Genomic DNA, 27,120 nt, shown 5'->3' with positions numbered 1-27,120 from the left:
ATGCGCAAATACGGCGCCGGCGGGGGCGGGGCCTGTTGTGCGCGCGCGCGCGCGCCGGCGCTCCCGTCCGGCCTCGCTGGGGTCGCGGTCCCGGAAGTGCGGCGGGGTCGCGCGTAGAGTTCTCCGGGTTCGCTGCACTTGCCTCTCGGCACGTGGCTGAGCCACGGCCCCGGGCGCCCTGGAGCCGCCGGCCTCGGTCGCGGAGGCCGTGTCATCCCTGACCATCGCCGACGCCTTCGCCGCGGCCGGCGAGAGCCCCGCCCCGCCGCCCTCCGTGCTCAATAGGAGGTTCATCTGCTCCTTTCCTGACTGCAGCGCCAATTACAACAAGGCCTGGAAGCTAGACGCGCACCTGTGCAAGCACACCGGGGAGGTAACCGGGCGCCGGCCAGGCCGCGGAGGGGCGTGGCGTCCAGGCCCAGGGACTCATGACGCGGTGGCCCGCCAGGTGGGCTCTGTCTCTGAGGCCCGGGGCGGCACGTGGGTGCACATGCCTATGCAAGACATGTTCAGCTTTGGCACCCTGGATCACAGAGGCGAACCAGCTCAGCATTAGGTTTGGGAGGAGCTGAGGGGAGGTAGACACGTTCTGAGACCAAGACATCCTTGTCGTGGGCTGGGGGCTTACCAAACCCCCACTTCCCCTTTGATCTTGAGTCTTGGCCAGTCATCACCTCCCGATAATCTGTAAATACGTGCAGAGGAAGGATTCATTTACTCTCGTACTTTCTACATCCCCTACGCTTACCCCCAGCAGACACCTGACTTAATCCCTGGCCTCCTGGAACTGGAATGGAGGAAGACTTCTAAGTACTGGAGGTTTGGCAAGCAGCATGCGTTCATTCCTCCATAATTAAGTACCTTTCTAGCCCTGAAGAGAGAGTAGTGAACAAAACAGACAAGGCATCTGCTGTCACCGACCTTATGCCTTAACTGGGGCAAAGGAATAAGGAATGAGATGCAGTAAATTGAGAGCTCCTGGAGGATGGTCAGGAAAGGTCTGTCTTGACCCGAATGAGAAGGGAAAGATCCAGTCATGCACACATAAGGGAAAAGCAGTCTGGGCAGAAAAGGAACCTGCGATTGGGTGTGATTGAGTTGGGGACTATCCAGGAAGAGGTCTGAGAAGCAGGTCTGGTGGGATCATTTGTAGGCCAGGGTAGAAATAGGGTTTGGAGTTTGGGTTTTACTTTGAGGGCAATAGGAAGCCTTTGGAAGATGACCCCTGGGGAAAGGGAAGCTCATGGAGGCCAAGGAATCTGCCCAATTTCCCAATGTTTGACAGAGCCTGGCTTGACACTGTCTCATCAGGAGGCCCTTAATTTCTTTCCTTTCCTTTCCCTTGACCTTTCCCCTTCCCTTTCCTTCTTTTAGAGATTGGTTTATTTTAGAGAGAGAGAGAGAGAGAGAGAGAGAGAATGGTGGGGAGGGGAAGAGGGAGAGAGAGAACCTCAGGCAGACTCCAGTGCGGAGCTGGATCTCACAACCCTGAGATCGCAGCCTGGGCTGAAATCAAGAGTCGGATGCTCAACCGACTGAGCCACCCAGACGCCCCCGAAGGCCCTTAATTTCTTAAACCAGGGACCTGCAGCCCCTGCCTTTGCTCCTAGCACCTATGCAACTTAGGGGCCATTCCTTCATGTGTCCTCATGGCCCCCATCCTCCTTATCCTCTCCAGCATTGGAAGGTTGATCATTTCCTCCCATCTCTTTTTCTCTTCTTCACTGACTGTTTTCATTGCTCCTTTGTGCCCTTGACTTTACCCATGCCCCCCCTGCTGTCTTGGCAGTCTTACCCAGTAACTGTCTTCACTCAAAACACCCATTAAGTTCTGCCACCCTGCGCTTTCTCTTGCCCATTCTGTCCCTCAAATTGTGGGTTCTGAAACTTGTATGTCCCAAGTAGGGAAGCATGTGGTCACTTTTGTGTCCCTCCCTGAGAACCCCTGGGGCAGCATGAGCCTCCTCTCCCTTCTGTGGGTCACCCCCAGAGCCATGGCCCAGGGGAAAGATAGATTGTGTCCGGGGCATGGGGGAAGTAGCTCTGCAACCCCTCCCTTAGCTCTGCCCTCTAGACAATAAACTGCCCTCTCTTTAAAACAACAACAAAAACAAAAAAAGAAAGACTTAGAAATCCTGTGCCAAGTTCTGTGGAGCTTCCCGCAGTCATACAACTCTTCTGTCTTCCTGTCTTGCTTGCTTTGCTACTAGTACTAACATTTGAGGCCTTGGTACCTCCCTCTTGGACTGCCGGGGGTTATGTTTTTCATAGTTAAGTAAACAAAACTGGTAATTTGGGGGATGTTTTTGACTTTTCCTGTAGGTTCAGAATGGAGACCCTTCCTCCTGGGTCCTAAGTATTGGTTGCAGTTAGGCTGGGAGCTGATTGCTTTGCGCGGACATCTGTGAACATCTTCCTGGAGGTGTGCCAGGCATTCTGTTAGCACAGATACTGGGCTTGTCCGGGCTGAGACCAAACCTCCACGTTCCTCTGCCTAGGCTTCGAATGGATAAAAACACTCTATGGTGGAGATGCGTGCATATAGGCTACGCTGTACCTGCACGTAGGACATGCAGACAGGTCATCTTCAGGGGGGTGCCGTTGCAGCCTGTTGTCAGGTTAGGAGCAGGTTAGCAGTGCTGTCGCTTACTGTGAAGGCTGCCTGCTTATTTCATACGCTATTCATAGAACAAAATCTGCCGCACCGCCTTTGTGAGAAAGTTGCAGCATTTGTAAAACATCATCTAGCCACGGTGCTCCGCACTTACTGAGTTGGAAACCATCTCTGGAGGCAGCATCCACATTTTAGGTCTTTAAATAATGCCGGCGTTACTAACTAGGGCAGGATTGACATGTTTTTCTTCTTTCCTTCCTGCTAGAGGCCGTTCGTTTGTGACCATGAAGGGTGTGGCAAAGCCTTTGTCAGGGACTACCATCTGAGCCGCCACATCCTGATTCACACTGGGGAAAAGCTGTTTGTGTAAGTAGAGAAGAGTTTTGAGGCCTTTGAAGTGGTTGTGTTTGGCATATCGACCTGGTAAGAAAATGGATTGTTCACTTTGAAGACCAAGAGTGTGCAGCTTCTCTCACTTGCATCTCTTGGTCCAAGGGGAGACTGGGTTTGAATGTGTGGAAGAGAGGAGGGGGTTTTGTGCGCCCTTCATGTGTGATAACTTCAGGCATGAGTTTATCTGAAGTTCTCTTGAGTTTGCATTCTCTCTTTTCCCTTTAAAGTATATACTAACTGGGAAACCCACCCCAAAAAGACACTTTGTTCAGACCAGATGGGATAATGGTTCCCTGGCAGAGTCTTGGCTCCACAGGTACCGGGTCTTTATGAACCAATAAATAAGCTGCCAGGATAAGAGACAGAAGCGTGAAGAAGTAGAGCTTTTAATAGCTTTATCTTGTATTTCTTCACATTAAGCCCCTGCACCTCTCCCACACCAGGCTTTATTTTATTCTTCTTGGAGTTGCTGGTTATTTCTGAAAGGATGGAGGTACTGCTTGTCTTTTAAATCAACTACTTCTTTAAAGCAGTGGATCTCAGATTTAGGGAGCATAAGAATCACCTGGAGAGCTTGTTAAAAACACAGGGTGCTGGATCCCACCCCGGAGTTACTGATTCGGTAGGTAGGGGATGGGGCCTGAGAATCTGCATTTCTAGCAAGTTTCCAGGTGATGATGCTATGGTCTGGCGTCCACACTTGGAGAACCACTGAACAAAATCTTCCATAGAAACACTTAGTTTTCATTGAAAAAAATAATTTATTAGATATCCAGAGCTACATCTAGGAGACTATGTTGAGAACTAGCTATGTGGCAGGTTTTGCAGATGTTAAGAATTTGATATCATAATTGTGTTCTGTGAGACAGTTCCTCGCGCCGTAAGGTTTTCTAATGATCTGAGTTGATTTAGTTTAGTTTAAGATGATGGTAAAGGTGAAGTGTCTCGTGTCTCACTAGGGTCCAAACAGTCTGAGGAGGTGAGTTGTCAGTTGTTGATACAGGATCACCTTCGCTGTCATTTTCCACATGGAGAGCCACCTCTCTGTGTGACCAGTGTGCTAGCCAGCAGGAACGGGACAAACTACCGAGGGGGCAGATGTCCTTATCTCAGCCCCCAGTCACGAACACAGTGTATCATCAAAATAAATGACCCCAAGTGAAGCTTAATGGATTTCAAAATGTAGTTCAACTAGCCCAGCAAAGAGTAACTAAGCGTCACTGGAAAATAGAGCTGGGCTATGGTCTTTGACATGGAAGTTTCACTTTGGGGAATTTATTCTACAGATACACTCGTGCCTGTATTACATGCATGTACGAGGTTATGTGCAACACTATGAGTGGTCGCAGAGCATTGTAATCAACCCGCCTGCTCGTCACGAGGGACTGAAGAGCATACCAACACAGTAGAGTACTCTACAGCTGGGAAAATGTATGCACATGTTGTCTGGGAAACAGAATCTCCAAGGCATATTCACTGAAAGACCAAGGTTCAGAAGAGTGTGTGCAGAGGGCTGCCGTTTTGTGTGTTAAAAGGAGAGAGAGGTGGACAGGAAGGGTCTGCATTTATATTTGCTTCTGTCTGTATAAGACTCTAAAGGTTACTTAATAAAACCAAAAACGTCGCCTGGGAGTGGTGGGGAGTCATGCAACTGTGTCCCTTTTTATGCTTTTTGGTTTCTGAGCTAAGTTACTGTATACTATTTAAAAGACGAAGTCTTCAAGGCGCACAGGCTGGGTACAGATGCACAGGGTGAATGGGAGAGCGGAGGGGTCTTCCCTCTGGAACAAGGCAGCTCTGTGGTATCCCCTGCCGGCACTCTGTCTCGCCCGGCCTGTCTTCAGCTCCAGGTCCCCAGCTGGACAGTGGTACTGGGCTGTCTCTCTGGCTCCTTAAATTCCCTGTGGCCAGAATCCCTCCCAGGCCAGTCTGAGCTCTGCTTCCCTTGGTCTTCTCCCCCCTCCTTCTTGTCGGGTGGCATCCCTGTCTACCCGACGACCCGTGGCAGAGGCAAGGCCGCTCCCCTGGGCGCCTCACCCTCCCAGCCGTCGTCTACAGCAGGCAGCTCGTCAGGTTCTGGTACTCTTCCCTCAGACCCTGTCCCTCCTCCAGCTGCCACGATCTTACTCCGGGCTCTTACTCCCACTTGAATGGTGTTTTCTCCGCCTCCAGACTGCTTCCTTTCTTAAAGCTGGGCACGGGGTGTCAGCGTGGCTTTCATACCAAAGTCCAGGATCTTAGTATGTTGTGTAAATGACCTTGGTGATCTGGCCTTTTTATGATCTTGCCCCATTTGCTTGACTCTCCGACATGAAACTGTGGTCCAGCGGTGCTTAACTGACCAGCGGCACCTCCTGCAACTCGGCTTGCGTCTTCTGGGTCCCTGTGCTTCCCGTCTGCTTCCTGTCGGGACGCTTCCGGGCCCTGCCCTCTTGCCCGACACGTGGGTTAGATGCCTGGTCAGGATTCAAGTCCAGAGTGACAGAAAAAGTAGCGCCTCAAACAAGACAGTCTCTGTTTTTCTTGCTTAACTGAAATGCAGAAGTGCAGAGGTGGACAGTTGAGGGGTATTCCACAGTCAGGAGGTCCTGGGCTCCTTGTAACTTGTCTCTGCCATCTTCATCTTGGGGCTTTGACATCATGCTCCAGGAGGACTGCCGGAGCTCCAGCTGTCACATAGGGGTTCCAGCCACCAGGGTGGACGAAGGAGCAAAAGCGGTGTGCCCCCTTCTCAGACACTTTGTGGTTGCTTAACAGGATGGGCCCGAAACAGCCATGTGGCCACCCCTAATTGCAAGGAAGGCTGGAAAAAGCTCTTATTTCTGTTGATCGCATACCCTGCTAGAACTGGGTTCTGTTCTGCATTCTGTTCCTGAAGCCAAAGACAACACCTGTTGGAATTCCTAGTAGTCTCCGCCACAGCGCCCCTCCCGTGTGCTTCCAGGGGCATAGCTCCACGGCCCCTGCGCACTGTCAGCCTGGGTGTCTCCGCCTGTCCCTGTGGATAGCACAGTGCCCGACAGGACTATTATCCAGTGTTTATCCGTGAGTGATAGCTGAGATTCGGGCTCTCAAGGAAGTCCTGCTTCATCCACCAGGTTTAGGAGAACTCATCACAAGAAGAGCACACATTAAAAAAATGCAGCTGCACAAGGAATTTAGATAATTCAAGGGCAAGATATAGAAACGCTCATTAAGGGGGACTAAAATGGCTTGATGATATGCCAGAGGGCATAATGGTTTGTGGTTTTGCTCTAAATATCTGTTTTTACCTCTGATGGTAAGCTGAAACTAGTGTTTTTGAGGGTTTTTTTGGAAATTCAACTTATTGTGACATTTCAAGCAGAATTAAGGTTATCAGATTCTAAATTGAGAACAGTTTTAACTTAAACACGATTTAAGCCTAAGCAGGGTTTGGGCTTTTGGAACTTTCCCTCTGCACAGTTCATTAAGCATGTCTGATGCACTGTGCTTCATTTCAGGGCCTGACATGAAAATGCATCTCATTACATGGTAATCATATAAGAGTTGAGAGGCTGGCACTGACTTAGCACTTCGGAATTTGTTAAAGACTGTTTTATACTGTACTTTGGAAAGTACTTTTAGAAAGTTGGAGGATAGAGGCATCTTAAAAACCCTCTTCCTTTGGCTTGTTAACATTGTGATTTACACAATTTCTTACAGTTGTACAGCTAGTGGTTGTGATCAAAAATTCAACACAAAATCAAACTTGAAGAAACATTTTGAACGCAAGCATGAAAATCAGCAAAAACAATATGTAGTAAGTATGAATGATTTTCTATGCTTAAATTCTCTGAATATTTTTATGCTTATTGTCTATGTTTCTAAAATGCTCATCAACCAGATTTTGTCTGCCAAATACCTGAATTTAGCCCAACTACTAGCTGTCATAATAGCAACTTATTTTGAAAGCAAACATTTTTGTGCTAATGTAGTTTATTATTGGTAGACTGCCCCCAAATGAAACACTTTCGCTGTTTCAGATGTGTTCATCTTTAAAGTCGCCTGGCCTAGAATTTGACAGTAACTCGATGGGAGCAAGTAGCAAGTAGAGTCTCCACAATATGTTTATCTTGAGGGAATTCTCTTGTGAACGGTTCTTTGATTTTTCTCCACACTAATGAACCTTTATTAAACAGTGCACTTTTGAAGGTTGTAAGAAGGCCTTTAAGAAACACCAGCAGCTGAGAATCCATCAGTGCCAGCACACCAATGAGCCGCTGTTCAAGTAGGTGCTTCACGTGGCTGAGATCTCTTACAGTTCAGGTGGGAATAAGATTGAAATGCAAAGGTTGGGTGCAAGTGTTCAGAAACCGTATCTTTTTTTTTTTTTTTAATATTTTATTTATTTATTTGGCAGAGAAAAAGAGAGACAGCAAGAGAGGGAACACAAGTAGGGGGAGTGGGAGAGGGAGAAGCAGGCTTCCCGTGGAGCAGGGAGCCCGACGCGGAGCTCAGTCCCAGGACCCCGGGATCATGACCTGAGCCGAAGGCAGACGCTTAGCCCACTGAGCCACCCGGACGCCCCCAGAAACCATATCTTAATCAACACTCTTCTATACCGTGAATGCCCATTTATATAGTGGGTCATTTCAAATGTTTGCTTTTGCTTTTCTTTTCTAACAGAAATAGGCAATGTATTTCTAAATGATTTGTGAGATTAGTACAATTGTGGTTAAGCTTGAAGGGAAAGCTAAGAAATGACTTTATTCAGTGAGAGCCTGTTTATTTTTATTAAAGATTTTGTCAGAGAGAGAGAGAGTGTGCACAAGCAGGCAGAGCGGCAGGTAGAGGGAGAAGCAGGCTCCCTGCTGAACAGGGAGCCTGATGTGGGGCTTGATCCCAGGACCCCCGGGATCATGACCTGAGCCAAAGGCAGACGTTCAACCGACTGAGCCACCCAGGCGCCCCAAAGAGCCCGTTTATTTGTGTGAACTGTCATTACGTAGACACGAAGTATTCCTTTCCTACAGAGCAGAAGTCATGGGGCTTAGTGTGCATTAGAGCGGCCTATTCTGAGGGACAGGAACAGTGACTGGACGCATGAGGGTGGACTTGCCGAGAGGGTCGGAAAGCCCCAGCCGCCTGCTCGGAGGGGCGTCTTGAAGGGCACTGGCTGGCCGCTCTGCGTGCTGCCGTCCTGCTAAGTGCCTTCCTGGCCCCCCAGAGTTGCGCCTTGCCTGGGTTCACTGCAGGGCCTGTGTGTGTCCTTGCTGGCAGGCCTGCCACCTCTTGTGCCGCTGGGGCCTTTCACAAGGAAGCGGCCGGTGCCCCTATATGGCTCACCAGAGCCGACGCGTCTGCCGCTGCTCTCCTTCCACACCGTCTCCAGGCAGCAGCGTTAAACCCAGTAGATACCATTCAGAATGCCTCAAGGGTTTACCTCCCCATCTTGTTGTAGCCAGGAAAACAGTCCATTTTCAGAAGGTTAAAGATGAAAGTTTTAATTTGATCACAATGCAAAAAAAAAAAAAGTCATCATGACTCTTTTCTTTCCATTTGTTTTGTCTCAAGGCTGGTCAAGTAACTTGAATTTCACTTGTGATTCAGTCTCAATTTTAAATCTCCTCTTTATGATTGATTTGGTTGTGGGGAGAGACTTTGGTAGCAGAAAAGGACAGAGTAATATTCACCCTCAGCAGATGCTCCACAAAAATGGATTGGCTCATGCGTGACGTGTTGTTAACCCAGGTGTGCCCATGAAGGATGTGGGAAACACTTCACCTCACCCAGCAGGCTGAAGCGACACAGCAAGGTCCACAAGGGTATGTCTGGTGCTCCCTGGGGGCCCCCCCCGCTTCGAGTAGACCCCAGTAGTGTGTGTGTGTGTGTGTGTGTGTCTAGTTCTTTGACTGTAAGATGCTTTCTCTTCCACACCGTGGTCACGCGGAGAAAGTCGACGCTGTCTAGGCAGGGGCAGCATGCTGCTGGTTCAGGTTTTAGACCCGACCAGAGGCACTGCACATCCTTGTCTGTTCTTCCACTCCTGTCGTTGCTGTTCAAAGCGAGTGTTTCACCGTCTGTCACAAGGGCCTGGTGGCACTCTGCTTCTGAGAGTGTTAGCGCTCTGGCCTCGGTTGGCTTTTCACCACCGTTTACCTCTTTACTACCTGCGACTTCCGTCTCTTTACTGGCATTCACAGGGCTTGGATAAGAGTTTGAGGTTTTGGAGTAATCTGATTGTAACTTTTTCAAAAAGACTTGATTAAATTACTTGAATCCATTCTCTGTTTCCGTGAGGGATTTTTTATTCTGTTTTCCAGTTTTCTAAGTATATATGTTTTTGTTTTTGTTTTATTTTAACAAGAGACTAGTAGCTGAAGAGTAGGAGGTAGCCTCGTTCCTTTTGGTGTCTCTCTGCTATTTAGTTGGTGAAACACAGGTTGGCTGTTACAGTGACAGATTCTTCCAGTCCTGGCACCTTGCATGATGTCCATTTTTGTCTGCAGCGTTTCCCCTGGGTTCTTATTTTCTCCCTTAATTGCACCCTGAGTTTTTCCTGGTTTGTGGAACTTACCAGATAGTAAGACTAGAGGCCAGGGGTAGGCACACAACCCCTGAGACTTAGTGTTGGTGGTCGGCCAAGCACAGAGGACCACAGCGCTCTTTCACGGAGGAAAACGAGGCAAGCATAAAGCAGGGAGGGCAAAGGAGCTGTGGGGCATGTGGGGCACGGAGGCGGAGCAGCACAGCAGCTGGGAGCCCGTGGGCAGTACACACAACGTACGGGGACCAGCGTGCTTCTGTCAAGTCTGCAGACGTAAAACTCTACGTGGAATACCTTGATACGCGATTATTTGGTTTCCCTGTAGAACAAACTTAGTTTTTATTCCCACCTCTAAGGACTAACAGAGTATTATTAGGAGACTGGAGAAAAACTATGTAGGCTTATAAGTTTCCTTTGTAATTACAATTGGTGTTTACACTGAATATTCACAAAAGGCAATGCACCAGTGTATTTTTTTCTAAACAGGCTATATGTGTCAAAAAGAATGTTCCTTTGTGGCAAAAACATGGACAGAGCTTCTAAAACATGTGAGAGAAACCCATAAAGGTAAAGTAGACATGTATGGCACAGTGTAAATATTTGTCGCTATAGAACTGCTTTTAAAGAGTGAAATATTAAATATGTACCTTAAAATAATAACCTTTCTGTGTGATGTTTTGTCACGTGTTGGTTACCTCAGTTGTTTGACAAATGAGCAGAGTTGTGGTCCCAGATTCGGGAGGAGCTATGCCGGGAGGTGCTGTGCACGATTAGTTGTTTTTTTTTGTTTTTTTTTTTAAGATGTTATTTGAGAGAGAGCGACTGCATGAGTAGGGGAGGGGAGGGGCAGCGGGAGAGGAAGAAGCAGGCTTCCTACTCGGCGGGGGACCCAATGAGGGACTCCATCCCAGGACCCTAGGATCATGACCTGAGCCAAAGGCAGATGCTTAACCAGTGACTGAGCCACCCAGGCGCCCCTAAATTAGTAGTTTTAAAGGCTCTGGCAAGTCAAGAACCTTGGGAGGCACGGGTGTTCTGTGGGACAGTTTGGGAAACAGTGCTTTATGTACTGGAGGAAATACATACAAGGAAGGAAACTGGTCTTTTTAATCTCCCCTTGCCTGCAGCCACCATGCTGAGAACCCCTGCTTCCTGGTAAGGGGACAGAGTGATTTTCTGTAATATAAGAACATGGGAAAGAGACAAACTTCTAAGCAATAAAAACTGGAGTTAGTTTTCTGATGTATGATAATCATGACATTTTCGGCATCAGATACATTACTTATATATTCAAATTCATTTTTTTCTGTATGGTGATACCTGGGGAAATTGGTTAAGTTTGTCTGTCTACTCCCCCAGAGGACATAAAATGTGAAGTATGCCAGAAAACATTTAAGCGCAAGGATTACCTTAAGCAGCATATGAAAACTCACGCCCCAGAAAGGGATGTATGCCGGTGTCCAAGAGAAGGCTGTGGTAGAACCTACACAACCGTGTTTAATCTCCAGAGCCACATTCTCTCTTTTCACGAGGAAAGGCGCCCATTTACCTGTGAACATCCTGGCTGTGGCAAAACATTTGCAATGAAAGTAAGTAGTCGTGCTCACAACTGCAGTCCTTTAGGTCTGTGGCTTGCCAGCTGGGTTCTTGGGAGCCCTAGATTCCAAGATGATGCCCTAGGGCCTACAGATGGGGAAAGCCGGGTGCTCTAGCCCTTCCACTCTGGCTTCAGCAGGAGTGGTTCTTTTTTTTTTTTTAAAGATTTTATTTATTTATTTGAGAGGTAGAGAGCACGAGAGGGAAGAGGGTCAGAGGGAGAAGCAGACTCCCTGCTGAGCAGGGAGCCTGATGTGGGACTCGATCCCGGGACTCCAGGATCATGACCTGAGCTGAAGGCAGTCGCTTAACCAACTGAGCCACCCAGGCGCCCCAGCAGGAGCGGTTCTTAACTCAAGTCTGCAAAACAACCAGATTTGCCTATGCCAGTGGTTCTCTAAGCGTGGTCCCGGACCAGGAGCCTCAGCATCACCTGAGAACTTGCTAGGAATGCATATCCACAGTCCCCCCCCCCCCCGAAATCAGAAACTCCAGAGATGGGGCTCAGTAATTTGTGTTTTAACAAACCCTCTCGGTGACCGTGTCTAACTTGGAGAACCAGTGCCTGTGGTACCACATGCTTATTAATTGTAAGAGTATGCTGGTACTTGGGTGTCCTTTTAGACTGTCATCTTCTAGGGGCTGAGAGAAGTGGGCAGCAAGGACATGAGGGACCACAGCACTTGGGAATCTAGTCTGGATCTTGGTGTGATTTGAATAGGGAAGAACGGGGACAGGCCTGTGCGGCTCTGCAGACTCTCACTCTGGCAGGTGCTCTTACAAGTGCGAACCATGAGTTATAACTGAGACTGAAGAGACACTGAGGCAGGCGCAGCGTGCGTCCGGGCGCTGATGGTGGGCAGCATTACCGAGGACAGCAAGACCTTGGTCAAGTTTTCCACTGGGGTTTGGGAATGCTGCTGACGTAGTTTCAGTCAAAAGAACCTTCTTCAGCTTGGAATAGCTCATTCAGAACTGGTTTCCCCTCCTCTTACTTATGAAACAACTAAGAAGCCACCAGAGGTTGAGACTGTGTAAGTTCCTAACCTGGGTCTTTGGGAAAGGTAGCGATTAGGTCTAGGATTTGAGGAAGAATTCTGCTCTGGTGGGACAATCTTTGTAAGCAGAGGCCATATCCTTCAATGGTATGTAACAGAAAGAAGGTTGAGTTTATTTAAATAACTCACGGAGTTTTCATATTAAGAGATACCAAGATGGCATTGTTTTAAAGATGTAACTGTTTTTCTTTTTCCTTCATTGTAGCAAAGTCTCACTAGGCATGCCATTGTGCATGACCCTGACAAGAAGAAAATGAAGCTCAAAGTAAGTTGAGTGAGGCAAGCTGTTAATTTGAAACGTCAACTACCTCAGCCAGATGCAATCTAGAATGTTTTCAGCTCCTTAGTACCATGTGAGCCCGCACTGCTATGGAAGGGATGGCGTGGCCTTCACTTTCTTCCAAAGGAGTGTTGTGTGCCCGGTGGGGGGTACAGCTATTAGAAGATCAGTTTCTGAATTCCCATTATCTTGTTTTCTTATTTCCAAAGGTAAAACCATCTCGTGAAAAACGGAGTTTGGCCTCTCGTCTCAGTGGCTATATTCCTCCTAAAAGGAAGCAAGGACAAGGCTTATGTGCACCTGAAACCGGAGGGACACCGAACTGTACCAAAGACAAGGTGCTCTCGCCCGTTGCGCTCCTTGCCCTCAACCGACCCTCCCCCTTTGTCTAAACGAGACCACAGCATTCAGCTCAATTATTTCCGCTAAGAAGCACACTTTTCTTTATTAAAATCACTGATGCACAACATCCGATTCTTGATTGTTTCTGTTTTCTTTGTTCAGAGTGTCTCCTTTCTGGGTTCCTTGAGTTTCTCTATACGCATTCTCTTCCTTTTTGCTCAGATGACGAAGAACACACATTACAGCTTTTCCTCCCCGAACAGGCTGTGGCCGGGATGAGAAGGTAGCTATTCCAGGCATAGTCTGGAGTATTTGATTACAGATCTCCTCCTAGAAAGGGAGAACAGCCAAAGATGAATTTAAAACCAATGTCTTTGATGCTTTCTAGTGTTAATGCTCTAAAACACATAAAAATCAGCATTCCTGACTTGCTGTTATTTAAGTGACTACATAAATCAAATTATGCTTCTCTGGTTAAGCTGAGTGAAACCTGTACGACAACCAGGCAGTTTTACAAATGCCATGTAACTAATGCACTAAAGGATGATAGTTTTAAATTCCCACTCTGGCATGACATTGAGGGACTACGTTTGGCTCCAGCTACCGTCTCAGAAAAAAGAGGTACAAAGCAGTGGGTTTGGGCATTGGCAGAGGACCTCTTTATCCCCCAAATTGCAGTTCCTAACATTACTAACACAGAGTCACTGGGGTGATTAGAAAAATACAGACACCCAGTTCTAGAGATTCTGGGCTGAAACCTAGGCCTCACGATTCTAACCTGGAATGAAGGTGAAAACCACCAGACTAAGGCTGCCTTTTAGCTGCTAAGGTCTGGGACTCTGAGAGCAAAAATAGATAGTCTGTAAACTTATCCTGGGAGTGTAAACTGGTCCTTTCCAGAAAGACAATTTGACTTTATATGTAGTACTTCTCAGGGGCATTATTAAACAGGAGACAGACTTTTAAAAATGAATTTTTTTTTTTAAAGATTTTATTTATTTATTTGACAGAGAGAGAGAGCGAGAGAGGGAACACAAGCAGGGGGAGTGGGAGAAGGAGAAGCAGGCTTCCCGCTGAGCAGGGAGCCCAATGCAGGACTTGATCCCAGGACCCTGGGATCCTGACCTGAGCCAAAGGCAGACGCTTAACAACTGAGCTACCCAGGCGCCCTAAAAATGAATCTGTTTTTAAATGATAGATATTAGGCAATTTGCAAAAAAGAAAAGTATATAGCCCTGAAATTACGAAGTGCAATGTTTTCAGGTGACAAAATACTTAATTATGCTTCAGTGGAAAAAGTGATGTACATAGAGTATGCTTACATTTTGAAAAACAGAATTGGAAAGCTACTGTCATCACTGGGTAGAATTAGCAGTTACTTGTCTCTGCCTCTGCTAAGTATCCAGATTTTCTACAATTGTATCTTTAGATCAGAAAACAAAAACCAGGAGCAGTTCCTCATACCTGTGTGTACTCACCATCTTATGTTCTGGCTCCTCTGTGTTCTTCCCTTTTTTTATGGTAATTTGAACTTTGTATTTTTTCTCAATCCACTGCTGAATCTGTTTATTCTTTGTGTCCAAATCATGTTGTCCAATAGTTGAAGAAAAAGTGAGTTCCTTTGTCAGGGTAGGCCCTAGTTTGAAACAGACTTGGTGCTAGGACTGTTTACTGGTCTCTTCACAACACCTGAGCTGTGTCACACACTTCCTGAGAGATCAGGTTGGCACAGGGGCCCAACACTCCTTTCTTAGTTTCAAATGTTTTTTTTAAACAAGGACACAATGGAGATGGACAAACTTAAAGGTACTGATTTTTTACCTGCCAAGTAAGAGTATTTAGGTCTCAGACTTTAAAAGCAAAATAGATATTCTGTAATGTATGAAATGCTTCCATTATTATTACCCTCATTTGATGAAAGAAAAAATGGTCCTTTCAAAGGAACGAGTCTAGCTTTATGATAAACTTGACTATCCTTATTTTTCCTTCTGATGAGAGCAGTATCTGGGAAGTACTCTTTTCATCTGACTCCTTCTGTGATGGCCTCCTAGTGACAGTGGGGTCATCCAGATTGCATCAGACAGGAGGGAGCTCCCTATGTCCTGTATTCCGAAAATGGAAACCCTGACTATGCAAAATTATTTTACAGGGAAGGAACAGACTATTTAGTAAAAGCGTTGGGACAATTCAGAGTTTTCATATGGGGAAAAATTAGGTCTCAACCCATACGACAATCTCCCCAGGAGGACTGACTAAATGTGAAAAAAAATACAACTTTAAAACAGAAGAAAAGAAAGTGGATGTTTGTGACCTCAGGATAGAAGAAGGATTTTGTTAAGGAGAAAAGTGGTAATTTCCTCTATCAGAACACTACTGGGTAATTAAAAAAGGGCAAAAAAAAAAAAATAGACAAGGTTTTTGCATCACACAGAACAGAGAACTCTATAAATCGGGGGTCGGGGGAGGACCATGAAAGAAAAACAGGGACTACAAATGGGCAAGTCACAGAGGAGGTAACTCACATAGTGAAAGGAAGTACAAATAAACAGTAAGACAGGCCTTCTCAGCCATCAGCACGGCAAAAATTAGATGAGAGTACCAAGTAGAGGTGGGATGTAGGAAGAGAAGTTTCATACATACACTGCTGATGATCTGCCCCACAGACCCTGGAGACACTGACAGACGGGCTCCTTGTTCTTCATAACGAAAGACTGGAAACGAGCCCGATGTCCACGCAAAGGGACTACAGCCATGGTATATGGTATATTCTTAGGATTCCATTTAGGAATTATGATAAATTAGCTACAGCTGTTTTATAAACATGGCTCTTGAAAACAGCGTGACATCATTTTTGTGTGTCTAAAATCCTGCTATATACTGTTTATATGTAACCGAGGTTTAACGACACAGACGGACCTACACCCCGAGTCCATGACGGTGGGGAGGGGGGACAGCACAGGGGAAGGGAGCACGGACAACCTCAACAACTCGGTAATGTTGTATTTTGTTTACAAATCTGAAGCACAACAACGTTCATGTTTGTTCATTCTGGATGGTGGATAGCAGGTGTTCATATTTTTCTGTATGCTTTCTAATTCCCCAAATGAAAGTAATTTTTCTTTTAAAAAAAAGTCCTTTTATCAATACCTCCTTGCTTCCTTCAAGCCCCTGCAGCGGGTCCTAGGTCTCTCTCAGAACAAAATAATGCCTTCAACACCTTAGCCTTTCAACTATCACAACAGCAACGTGTCTTCTCCAAGCTTCTCTGGGCTGTTAACTATTTTTCTGTGATACAGTTTGAAGTCTGTATCATCCTAGTTGGCCTCTGAAAACTTTTTGTTTTCTAGTCAACATCCTTGTTGAATGTGCTGTTACAAAAGTGAGCCACAGATAGTGTATGATTTTCTTAAGACATACAACCTCACTGTGGCAGCTTCAGGACCAGTCTCCTGGTCCCTGTCCCAGGCTGTTTAACAGAAAACAATCTTTCATAACGATCAGCACTTAGTGGGAATCATGAAAAATCTTCACTCGCTATCCAATTCATAGTTCCATGAAGGCATCAATGACAAGGGCATTGTAAGGTGACCGGCAAAACGTGTACATGGGCATTCCTTACCAATACTGTAACAAGACACTGGGGCGTGAGAGGTGCTCTGCGAATCACCTCGGAGATTGGAAAGTGCTTCCAGGCAATTAGCCAAGCACCTCCACTTCAGAGATGTGGGGGAAAGGGTGGCCCAGCCCTGGAACGGGCACTCCAAGGCCTGCCGCCAGTGGCTCTGCCACCCCCAGATCAGAGACAGAGCTAAGGACCAAGGGGAAAGAGGTTCCCTCACTTTGGGGTGTTTACCTTATTTTCCCCTCCTTTTACACAGGCTTAAAGGAAAAGAATGCTGACCACAGGGCATCAAGGGAAAAAGAAGAGGAATGGAAATAAGGGAGAGCTGAAGAAAGATGTGGGCACTGGTGGTGAGACCGTGAATGTCCCTGTTTTTTTACATCCCCACGGTCATGAGCACCTTGGCAGATGCCGCTCTCAACTGCTGGTCTGTGGTCCCGAGGACTCGGTTTGCAGACAGCACGACACCTACCAGGTTTGGGGCGGGCCTTTTCCAGTTCCCGAAGTCTCAGCTGCTCCTTGTGAATCTGTGCCCCCGTCAGGAGCTGGTACTGCGGAGGCTCCACGCCGCTGTCCCGTTTAACGAGCCTCAGGTCCCGCTCATTCATGAGCCTGATCACGTCTGCTCGGTGCATGTTTCCCAAATCATTGCCTGCCTCATCCAGCACGTGAATGACTCGCTCATGAATTTTTCTGCCGATGTTGCTAAAAGCTGGCTCACTCTTTTTCTTCTTCTTTCTTTCGTCCTGGGTGTCTGCAGCAGTACTGAAAGCTTTTGCATGAACCAGGTAGGACAGTCTTGGGACAGAAGCTCCAAGGGACAGCTGCGCTGGTATGGTCTTGTGCAGGATGTATTTACCAAGACACCTGCTAATGCAATTATTTTCAGTCTTTATGGTCTGTAACGTTAGCCTCTTTAGAAGAAGAGCAGCCATCCTAAAAGGCAGGGAGAAGGTTTGTTACGATTCAATCAGTTCATCTTTGATGAACTGTGGTACATAGAGGGTGTGTGTGAGGCTGCAGGCCTAGGTCATCTATGAACGTTGTGGATCCATGCCTGGGGAATTTACACCAATGACGTGGACTGTCAGGTGACTGTGGTCACACTAAGTCGCGGAGGTACTGTCCCCAGCACAAGTTATTGTCGGAATAAACCACATTAGCACAGTGCTGTCGCTTCCCATCATTTCTTCCCCCAATACTATCTCATTTGATTCTATTTCCCAAGGATCTTGTAGTGCCAACTCCAAAAGCAAGGATCATCCTAAAGGTTTACTTAAGAGAATGCAGCATATAAAATCCTTAGTGATTCATAAATACCAATTCATAAGCTTTTAATACAATCAACTGCTAACAATTTATCAATACATCTGCTGGTATACAGAAGACAAGAGCACTATTCTGGGAAAGGGGACTCCCCATGAAGGAAGCTGACCCCTGGGAGCACTAACTGAGACTCTCAGAAAGGAAATACGCTGACGTGAATCAGAGTGCCGATCTCAGAAACTCTACGATGACTCACCAGGTACGGCATGACAAGTAAACGCTAATGACGTGTTAGGCACACATGGTGATCCTGGTTTACTTCATGGGACTAACCGCTGCTCTTATAAATGGCATTCTGATTTTGTACTGGCTTCTCTCCCCTGATAAGTGTCTTTCTCCTTCTATGCACATGTTGGGCCAAGCCTAGAGGTGCAGGCTGGAGGAGGGATGGGAGGACCCACTCATGTCATCTGGGGTGAGCAACACAAGAACTCAGGGAGGTGGGCCTGTCCACGACCAAAGAGGAAGGGATGAGGGACCTTCAGCAGTGCTTCTCAAGGAATGGTCCCTGGGTCACCTGCAGGAGAGTCACCTGGAGTGTTTGCTAAAACCAGAAATGCCCTCTGGTCCCTAGCTTTGATGCCACCGGGTTGTACAAACCCTGGACCTAGCCCCATCATCACACTGCCTTAGGCCTCTAGTGACCAGTGAGAGGGAAAAAACAAAACAGACACGGTAAACTGAACGGAAAGCAATGGGACGCACATACTCCCACTTCTGTCCTCACATAGCTGGGCAACACCCATATCTGTTGCTCCAGCCTCTTCCCCAAATCCCTAACTTGTAGGGCTGACTGCCAGCCCGCGCTGTCCACTCAGACAGCTAATGTCGCCCAGAGCGAACATGTCCCCCGCCGGCTCTCCGTCTTCCCCCTATGCTGCCTCCTCCCTCAGTCTCTGCCAGGTCATACAGCACACGCCCTCCCGGCGGCTCAGGCCCAAAGCAGCAAAGTTATCCTCCACTCTACTTTTTCTCTTAACAATTTAGCAGGGCATCTGGCTGTTCAGCCTCTAAAAACAGCCAGGATCCAACCACCCCTCACCTCCGTTGCTATCACCTTGCTCCAAAAATATCACCCTCTCTCACCTGGTTTACAGTCAGCCTCCTGACGGCCCTCCTGCTTCTGCCCTTACCCCCTATAATTTATCACCTACATGGCACACACAGTGATCCTTTTAAAATATACATGGCAGAGGACGTCCCTCCTCTGCTCAGAACCCTCCACTGGCTTTCATCTTGCTCGGGGGAAAAGCCAAGCCTGTGAAGGGGCCCACAGTGGCCCCCGCCCACCTCTGCCCACCGCACCTACCCCGCCTCTTCCAGCTCTGTTCCAACCTCCCTGGACGCCAGGCTGTTCCTCACAAACACCAAACAGTATTCCTCTGGATCCTTCTACCCAAGAGTTCCCTTCCCTCAGCTGTGTGGTTCATTTACCTCAGGCCTTGGCTCAAGTGTTACTGCTCAGGGAGGCCTCCCCATCCACTCTGTAAAATACTGTACACCCCATCATTTTCAAATCCATTAGCTTGCCTTTGAAAAAATCCACTGCCGGACATATTATATGGTTATTTGCACACATGTCCATAATGTTTCTCACTAGAATGCAAGCTTCACAAGAAAATGTAATTGTCCATTTTGTTCACTGCTGTGTTCCTAACACTAGAGCCCAGAGCCCGGCTCGGCACAGACATGCTGAGTGAACATTTGAGCCAAAGGGAACAGCCGGAGGGAAGGCAGTGTCTGCTGGCGTCTGACCCCCGGGTCCTCAGATGTGTCATTCCCTAGCAATACACACAGACACTGGTTACCCACGCTCTTCACATTCTGGCTGGCCCTTCAACTGCCCACTGACCTTAGTGAGATCTATGGCCAGATGTTCCGCCCACAGCGAAGGAGATGAACTCACTTACAGTTGCTACCTGGTTGGGACTCCAGCTGCAGATGTGGCAAAGGCTCTAGAATCGGAGCAGACTGGATTTTAATAGCTGAGAAGATGTTTAACAAAAGAAGTCAGATATTTGTTGGTGGAGGAAGCCCCCAGACCAAGAAAGCAAGAAAGCCTGAGGAGACCAGAGAAGACTTTTTTCCATTTATCATCAGAAAAATAGCCACAGCACCAAATTTCACTATGAGTTAGGATGGCACTGACAATAATGGATGAAAGCTGGCTGCGTCCTGGGTAGTGAATCCTCAACACATTAAAACAGAAAATATTTCAAAATGTAGGATTTTTTTTTTCCAAATGTAGGATTTTTAAAAACAAGTAAGCATATGAATAGACTAGGCATAGGAAAAAGATGAAAAGAAATTTATGAAAACCCTGGTTGTTTGTAGTCGAGGACACAAGTGATTTTTTTCCCCTATCCTTCCTAATTATCATTTTTTCCCCAATCTTTTACATGGAAGAAGTATTTTTCATACTAGTAAATAAAATATATTTATTTATAAAATAAAGACTATTTCAGAAAAACTATGTAGAATTTTTTTTTAAAGCTTTAAAAACATTTTCCAGGAAAAGGTAAAGAATAGAAAAATACTGTAACTATATTTTTAAGTTCTGTACCATTATTTAAATTTTAAAAAGTTTTTTGGGGCACCTGGGTGGCTCAGCCAGTTAAGTGTCTGCCTTCGGCTCAGGTCATGAACCCAGGGTCCTGGGATCGAGCCCCGCATCAGGCTCCCTGCTCGGTGGGGAGTCTGCTTCTCCCTCTCCCTCTGCGGCTCCCCCTGCTTGTGCTCTCTCTCTCTCTCTCAAATAAATAAATAGTCTTAAAAAAAATAAAAATAAATTTTCAAAAGTTTTACATTTTCTTGACTTATAGAGCAATTAAGCTCCAATACTAGCTAAATTTTGGCTTTATGTCAGCAAGGCTGAACATATACATATTTCTTCAAAATAAGCTTTTCATAGCTAAAATATAAATACAATGTTAAGAAAAAGGCTGTGAGATTACTAAATTTGAATTGCAAATACCAACTTAAATTGTAATAATTAAAAAGCTTTTTAAAAAAAGATTTTATTTATTAGAGAGAGGGCGTGCGAGTGAAAGCGGGATGGGGGGGCGTGGGGAGAGGGGCAGAGGCAGAGGGAGAAGCAGATTCCCTGCTGAGCAGGGAGCCCGAGGCGGGGCTCAATCCCAGGACCCTGGGATCATGACCTGTGCCGAAGGCAGATGCTTAACCAACTGAGCCACCCAGGCACCTCTAAAAAGCTTTTTCTTAGGAAAAGTTTCAAACACGTATAGGAAGAATAGTATAATAAAGCCCTAAGCACCCATCACGCAGCTTCTTAATAGCACGTAGCCAAACCTGCCTCCTCTCTGCTTCAACTACTCTCCTACACCCCCAGCCGCCCATGAACTATTTCAAGGTAAATCCTATCTTGCCAGCAAATACCTCAGTAAGTCATCTCTCAGAGGTGAGGCCTCTTTTGTCTTTTTAATGACCATAATAACATTACCCTAACTAACAATCATTCCTTTATATTATCAAATACCTAGTTTTCTGATTTCCCCTATGTTATTATGATTTTGCTTGTTTACATTTCATTCACAGGTTGGGAGCATGGACAGACTCCCACTGGCCAAATGTGAGGTAATTTCAACATTAAAGAACAATGGCTGAAAGTTGTTTTAACACATGGAATATGCAAAAATCTATAAAAAAGAAAGATCATTTGCCAGAACTGCATGTGACTCTTACCCAGACTTCTTACTGTGAAAATTGGTAAAGAAAAAGGACTAAGCATTCATCCTACCTTTTTAGGAAGAACTGTAATCAGCAATCATCCCCAGGTGGTGAAGAAAAGCTCTTCGTTAGAGGAGAATGCCAGCTAATAAATGGAGAAGAAAAGTAATTTAGAAATCACCATTTTGCCACCTTCAATCAAATCACAGATCCAGGCAAGGGTGGATGCAAAAACCATTAGGTAAAAAGCTAATGAGGAAACAAGGTATTCATATGGTGCCAAAGGGTGACTCAAAGATGACTTGCAAATTGAAATGGGAAAAACACACTTTGGCTGTCACCCTCCTTAACCTAAGGTCAGACTCAGTATTCCAGCGATGGGACAACCCGACATCCTAGCGCATACCTCCTCCTGTGCCATGGCCTGGGTGCGGTGCCTTCTGTGAAACAGTCCTGCCAGAAAAGGTTTAACCAGAACCTGGTCCGGCCTCTAGACCGGGTTCCCAGTCTCCAGGGAATTCAAGGGCCAGACTCGGGAACAAATCAGGCACCACCACAAGGAAACAATCTGACAAATACGGACTGTGAGACAAGCCAAGTGGCTTGATGTCAAAAAAAAAAAAAAAGTGTTAGGAGGAATTAAAAAGAGAAGGGGTTTATTCTTGAATAAAAAGACAGAGGAGACATAATTATAAAATGCAATGTGTTTGAAAAAAGCAACTACAAAGATGTTGAGATACAGGGGACAAGCTGAATAACGACGAGATTCCTGATGGAGCGGGTGCTTTCTGAGAAATACTGCGAACTGTCTTAGGTGGGAAAATGCCATCACTGGGAGGGGACTCTGAAGTATTTAGGGCAGAGGACCATGACAACTGCCACTTGCTCAGACAGGGTTTGGCAGAAAATACGTGTGCAGCATGGCAACATCTGCTGAATCTATGTTATGGTTACACGGATGTTTGGTTATTGAGCCTTACAACTGTTCTGTATGTTTAATTTTGTTCATAATTAAAAAGTTAAAAGAGAAGCCAGCTGCCCACAGGAAGGAAAAAGTTCCCTACTCGTGCCAGTATGACTGTTCCAATCTGTGTAAGTTATAGACATCACTATAATTTAATAAATTGGCATTCTGGCTTTATAGATCTTCAAAAAATGTTAGTTTTCATTAGTTTCAAGGCTCTATCTAAATGAAGCCTATGTCTAGGGAACCTTACAGATTCCAGAGTCTGAACTGTTTGGTAATGCAAATCACCTTTATTCTCCATCTAGTTTTCATCAGAGCAGTCTATAAGTATCTCACCTTCATTAATGAAGATGGTTTCAATTCGAAGTAGAACTTGTGCAATGTTTGGCTAACTAGTAGTTAAAAGTGAGCATGTTTTGGAGTAGCGGTTCTCAGAAACTGGAGGCCTACCAGCATCATCTTTTTCAAACACAAGATGTCTCCCTGTTCCTCTCTTGTTAAGAACCACTGGGTCAAGACCCCCTCAAAAAAGAAGACATAAGAAAATACATGATAAAACATTATAACATTAGTGGGTTCAAGTGCTTTAAGCTAGGCTGTCTGGGAGTACAAGAGCAAAGGCTAGGAAAAGGTTAAGAAGGCTTTCCAAGTGTGTGCAAAAATAGAAAGCCTTGCTCTTTCATGAAATTTCTCCAACTAAATGTCTTTGATATCTCTGTCAAACAAATAGTAGGCCGAATGAAACAGCAGTCTAAATCGAAATAGGTTCTCATGTTCTTAGGACAGTATGGGTACCTTTAGTCACTTACTTCCACAGCTGTCCCTTCTGAGACATCCAGAACTATTTGAAAAGCCAATTATCTTAAAATCATTTACTTAAAGTACACAATCGTATAGTAAGAGATAGCCATGTCTCGTTTCACGGTAACTCAGACCTTATTGAGATCATCCTGTGTTCAGCTATCTGCAACTGTTGGGAGTTTAAATTCTGCAACTGACTCCACATTGTAAGGAGAAAACATATAATTTCCCTTATTTACGTGAGACTGGATCACTGAAAAACTCCATATCCTGCAAGCACTGGAGGATAAACTGACAAACGCCCTCAAAGCCCCTTCACTCTTCTGTCTTGGCAATTCCCCCTAATTTCAGTCCTCACTCCTCTGCTTGGACCTCTTCAACACCATCACAAACTTGCCTGGGACCATGTAAGAAAAATGACAATTGCACTATTCCAAATGCACACAACACAGAATAATTTTAATGTCTGATCCACATATTTCATAAGAAATTGAAAGGATTTTAAACAGTAAGCCATAAAGTGGGAAATTATGAAATAAATACATGGTTACTTCCATACACTGTGTATTTCAGGAGAGCTTAGGGTTGTGTTCTTTTATACTTTCACATTAAGTCTGCAGTTGTTTAAAATGAACAATATTCTTTGAGGACTATTTCTCCCCACTTTTATTATGGAAATGTTTAAATATACAGAAAATGATACAGTGAACACCCCAATACCCCTTCATCTAGATTCTACATGTTGCTATCTTTGTGTTATTTATCCATCTATTTATTCCTCTTTCTATCCATTTCATTTATGTTTTGATGTATTTCAAAGCAGTAGCAGACATTGGCATCCTCGAGTCCTTCATCCTCAAATACTGCTGCATGCATTCCATTAACTAGGGTTCAATATTTGTTAATGATTCTTTCCATTTTGAGGCAAAATTTACATATAATGAAATGTACAGGGGCACCAGGGTGGCTCAGTGGGTTACGCGCCTGCCTTTGGTTCAGGTCATGATCCCAGGGTCTTGGAATCAAGTCCCATGTCAGGCTCCCTGCTCATCGGGAAGTCTGCGTCTCCCTCTCCCGCTGCCCCTCCCCCTGCCTTGTGTTCTGTCTCTTGCTTTCTTTCTCTCTCAAATAAAGAAAATCTAAAAAAAAACAAAAACAAAAACAAATCTTAAACATATCTTTTCATTAGTTTTGACAAGTACAAACACCTCTGTAACCAAAACTGTCAACATGTAGAATGTTACCATCACCCCAAAAAGTTCCCTCATGCCTCTTCCAAGTTAGTCTCCAACCCCACCCAGAGGCAACAACTGTTCTGATATTTTTCCATCATAGTCTGTTCTCAGATTTCATATAAATGTAATTAAGCAGTATGTACTCTTTGTTGTAAGGCATCTCAGCATGTTTTTAAGATTCATCTGTGTTGTTGCATGTGTCATTAGTTTGTTCCTATTTCTGAGAATTGTCCCAGTATATGAATACACTACAAATTTTAAATCCAGTTTTCTGCTGATGAACATTTAGAATGTTTCTACTTTGGGGCGGTTATGAATCAAGTTGCTATGAACATTTTTGTACAAGAAAAAAAAAGTGATCAAATGATTACTGCCCCCAAAGACGGCTGCATTCCCCTTATGATACATTATTTTGCATTACCACATACCTCTTCAGGAGGTACTGATAATGTATTTGTAATGAAAGTTCTAGGAATATGATTTAAATATGTGGTTATGAGGGATTAAACTGCTTGCATGCTCACCGCTCTTCTTTCCTATACAGCTGATATTCACAAGCTCATACTTACTGATATTTGTTATTTCCAGGGAGGCTGGATCAAAACTACATAGATTCTAGTGGACTAAATATTTCTGAAACTAATTTTGCCAATTCCTATGACTTTAAGAATCCTCTCTCACACCTTTCAAAGGAGTTTCACAAAGTCCTTGCTTTTGCCTGCAGACCTGCCAACAGTCCATCTGCTCTGTTCCAGTGGGCTCTGCAGCCTTAATACCAGAGGACTGAACCATGGTCACTGAGCCTTCATGGTGCTCTGCCTTGGCTCTGGTTGTGCTCTTCCATAAGGGGCACATACCGGGTACAAAGTACTCTCCATACTCAGGTTGGCTTTTTAAGAGCTGTAACACCAATTTACAATACTGGAAAAAACCAACATGTATCTGTGGCCAATTACTTAACCATATTTCTTTACCTATAAAATTTTTAACTTATATTTTAGTTATTTTACTGAAATAGCTCAATGACCATCCAGGAAATGTTTTTTTTAAAGCTTTTAAATCCAGAGCTACATACTCAGTATTAACGATGGACTTATTCCTGTACATGAATCTTCCACATGGTCACTTGCTCTTTCAGAACTCCCCATCTCACTGCCCGGCATCACAGTTCATCCAGAGCACCGACTTTAGCGTCTCTGCTCTCCCTCATCCTCCTAGCTAACCCAACACCAAGTCTCATAAATTTTACTTCCTACTTCCACTCAAATCCAACCACTTCTCTCCATACCCATTGCCACCACCTTAGTTTAAGACATCTTCCATCTCGTGTGTATTCCCACCAGTCTCCTAACTAGGATTTACCAATTGGAACACTGCAATCCGTTGTCTCTGCGTTACTGTCACCACACAGCCCCACCCTCCCCACCAAAAAACTGCCCAGATTCCAGGCCAACATCTTTCATGAAGCCTAGAGGCTCGTGCCACCTCTCCAGCCTCATTCTATACCAAACTTCCTATTTGCCTAAACCACACTGGCCGTCCAGATTCTTGAAATGCTCTTCCCTTAGGTTTAGGAAACGCCAGACTGTTGGTTAGTGCTCCCTTTCTCCGGGCATTCTTCTGATTACCTTCCAAACTAAGCCCCCAATCCCCCTGCTCCCTCATCTGTTGAGCTCGGCAATTTAATGCTCAACAGTAAATGCTCCCGTAGTAGTTTATCTTTCCCTTTTAGCACTCATCACAATTACAATTTTGTGATTATCTTATCGCTGTTCCTCTCCTTCACTAGACGGTTAAGTTCTCTGAAGCGGGGAACTAATCTGATTTATCTGTCCCGTCCCTGGCACAGTAAGCAGCCGCTGACTTCAAACGCCCCTCCACTCTCTGTACTTTAATCCTAGACTGAAGCTTTTCACTACACGAATGTGCAATTGCGAGTTTTCAGTAATAAAGTTTGTTTACTTCTTTCGAGAGTCTTATGCCACGGAGCCTATTAAACGATAAACAGGGAAAAACAGAAATCCCGCAATCACTTAGCAACCGTCCCCGCTACTCCTTCCGCCGCGGCGGCTGCGGGGAACAGGACGGTCACGTGTGTCAGCCGCGGCCACGCCCACACCGGGAAAGAGTTCCCCCCGCACGCCTCGGCCAGAGAGGGGGCGTGGGGACGTACGGCGAGCGTGCACGCGTGCCTGTACGTGCGCCGCGATGGCGGGACGGAATGTCCAGGGGACCGGAGGGCCGGCGCCGGGTCTAGGTCCTACGGTTCCCGGATGCACGGGCAGCGTTCCGGGCCCAAAGACGGCTACAGACCGGCCGAATCCCCGAACCCGCGCCAGGGTCTGTGGTGCCTCTCTGCGCTCCGTCCGGCGGCAGGGGCGGCACTGACCTTCCAGGGACACAGCCGAGGTGAAGCCGCTTCCTCCGTAGGCCTGTGCCTAAGCCCGCGTCCTCCCGCCGCAGCCCCCCCCCCCTCACTGGCACGGCGCCCCTCGCCCTTAGCTTTACCTTTGCCGGGTCGGCGATTGGTAAGCTCTGGCGGAAGAAGCCAGGGAGCGGCCCCTGCGGGCAGCCCCCTTCGCCTGCCGTAGTGGGCGGAGCCCGCGTCTTTAAAGGAAAGGTGACGCAGGGAGGAGTGCTGTCCAGCTGGCAGGCGGAAGTCCTCCGACAGAAAGTGCGAAGGGCGGTTCC

At 46.0% G+C, this 27,120-nt stretch overlaps 2 protein-coding genes across 7 annotated transcripts; one reads left to right on the top strand and one right to left on the bottom strand.

The window, feature by feature from the left end:
* On the top strand, nucleotides 1-12,918 carry GTF3A (general transcription factor IIIA). Its single transcript, XM_073894317.1, has 10 exons — nucleotides 1-37; nucleotides 162-448; nucleotides 2,880-2,980; nucleotides 6,692-6,788; nucleotides 7,168-7,256; nucleotides 8,720-8,793; nucleotides 10,002-10,082; nucleotides 10,875-11,104; nucleotides 12,375-12,434; nucleotides 12,659-12,918. The coding sequence occupies exons 1-10, from the start codon at nucleotides 1-3 to the stop codon at nucleotides 12,839-12,841; spliced, it is 1,239 nt and encodes a 412-aa protein (XP_073750418.1). The 3' UTR covers nucleotides 12,842-12,918.
* MTIF3 (mitochondrial translational initiation factor 3) lies at nucleotides 12,866-27,120 on the bottom strand. 6 transcript variants are annotated; one of them, XM_025875141.2, is made up of 6 exons: nucleotides 26,938-27,120; nucleotides 21,497-21,571; nucleotides 19,592-19,694; nucleotides 16,886-17,349; nucleotides 14,270-14,427; nucleotides 12,866-13,121 (listed from the first exon to the last, which is right to left on the bottom strand). In XM_025875141.2, the coding sequence occupies exons 4-6, from the start codon at nucleotides 17,346-17,348 to the stop codon at nucleotides 12,903-12,905; spliced, it is 840 nt and encodes a 279-aa protein (XP_025730926.1). In that variant the 5' UTR covers nucleotide 17,349; nucleotides 19,592-19,694; nucleotides 21,497-21,571; nucleotides 26,938-27,120; the 3' UTR covers nucleotides 12,866-12,902. The 6 variants fall into 6 exon arrangements, with proteins under 6 accessions (XP_025730926.1, XP_073750852.1, XP_073750853.1 ...); XM_073894751.1 differs by having other exon boundaries at nucleotides 26,819-26,955; XM_073894752.1 differs by lacking the exon at nucleotides 26,938-27,120 and adding an exon at nucleotides 22,730-22,892.

Source organism: Callorhinus ursinus, unplaced genomic scaffold (assembly GCF_003265705.2).
Source record: "Callorhinus ursinus isolate GAN/ISIS: 27379988/994484 unplaced genomic scaffold, GSC_fseal_2.0 scaffold7, whole genome shotgun sequence".
NCBI classification, from domain to species: Eukaryota; Metazoa; Chordata; class Mammalia; order Carnivora; family Otariidae; genus Callorhinus; species Callorhinus ursinus.
The sequence above is the reverse complement of the archived record's forward strand: the minus strand, read 5'-3'. Positions and strand labels throughout refer to the sequence as shown.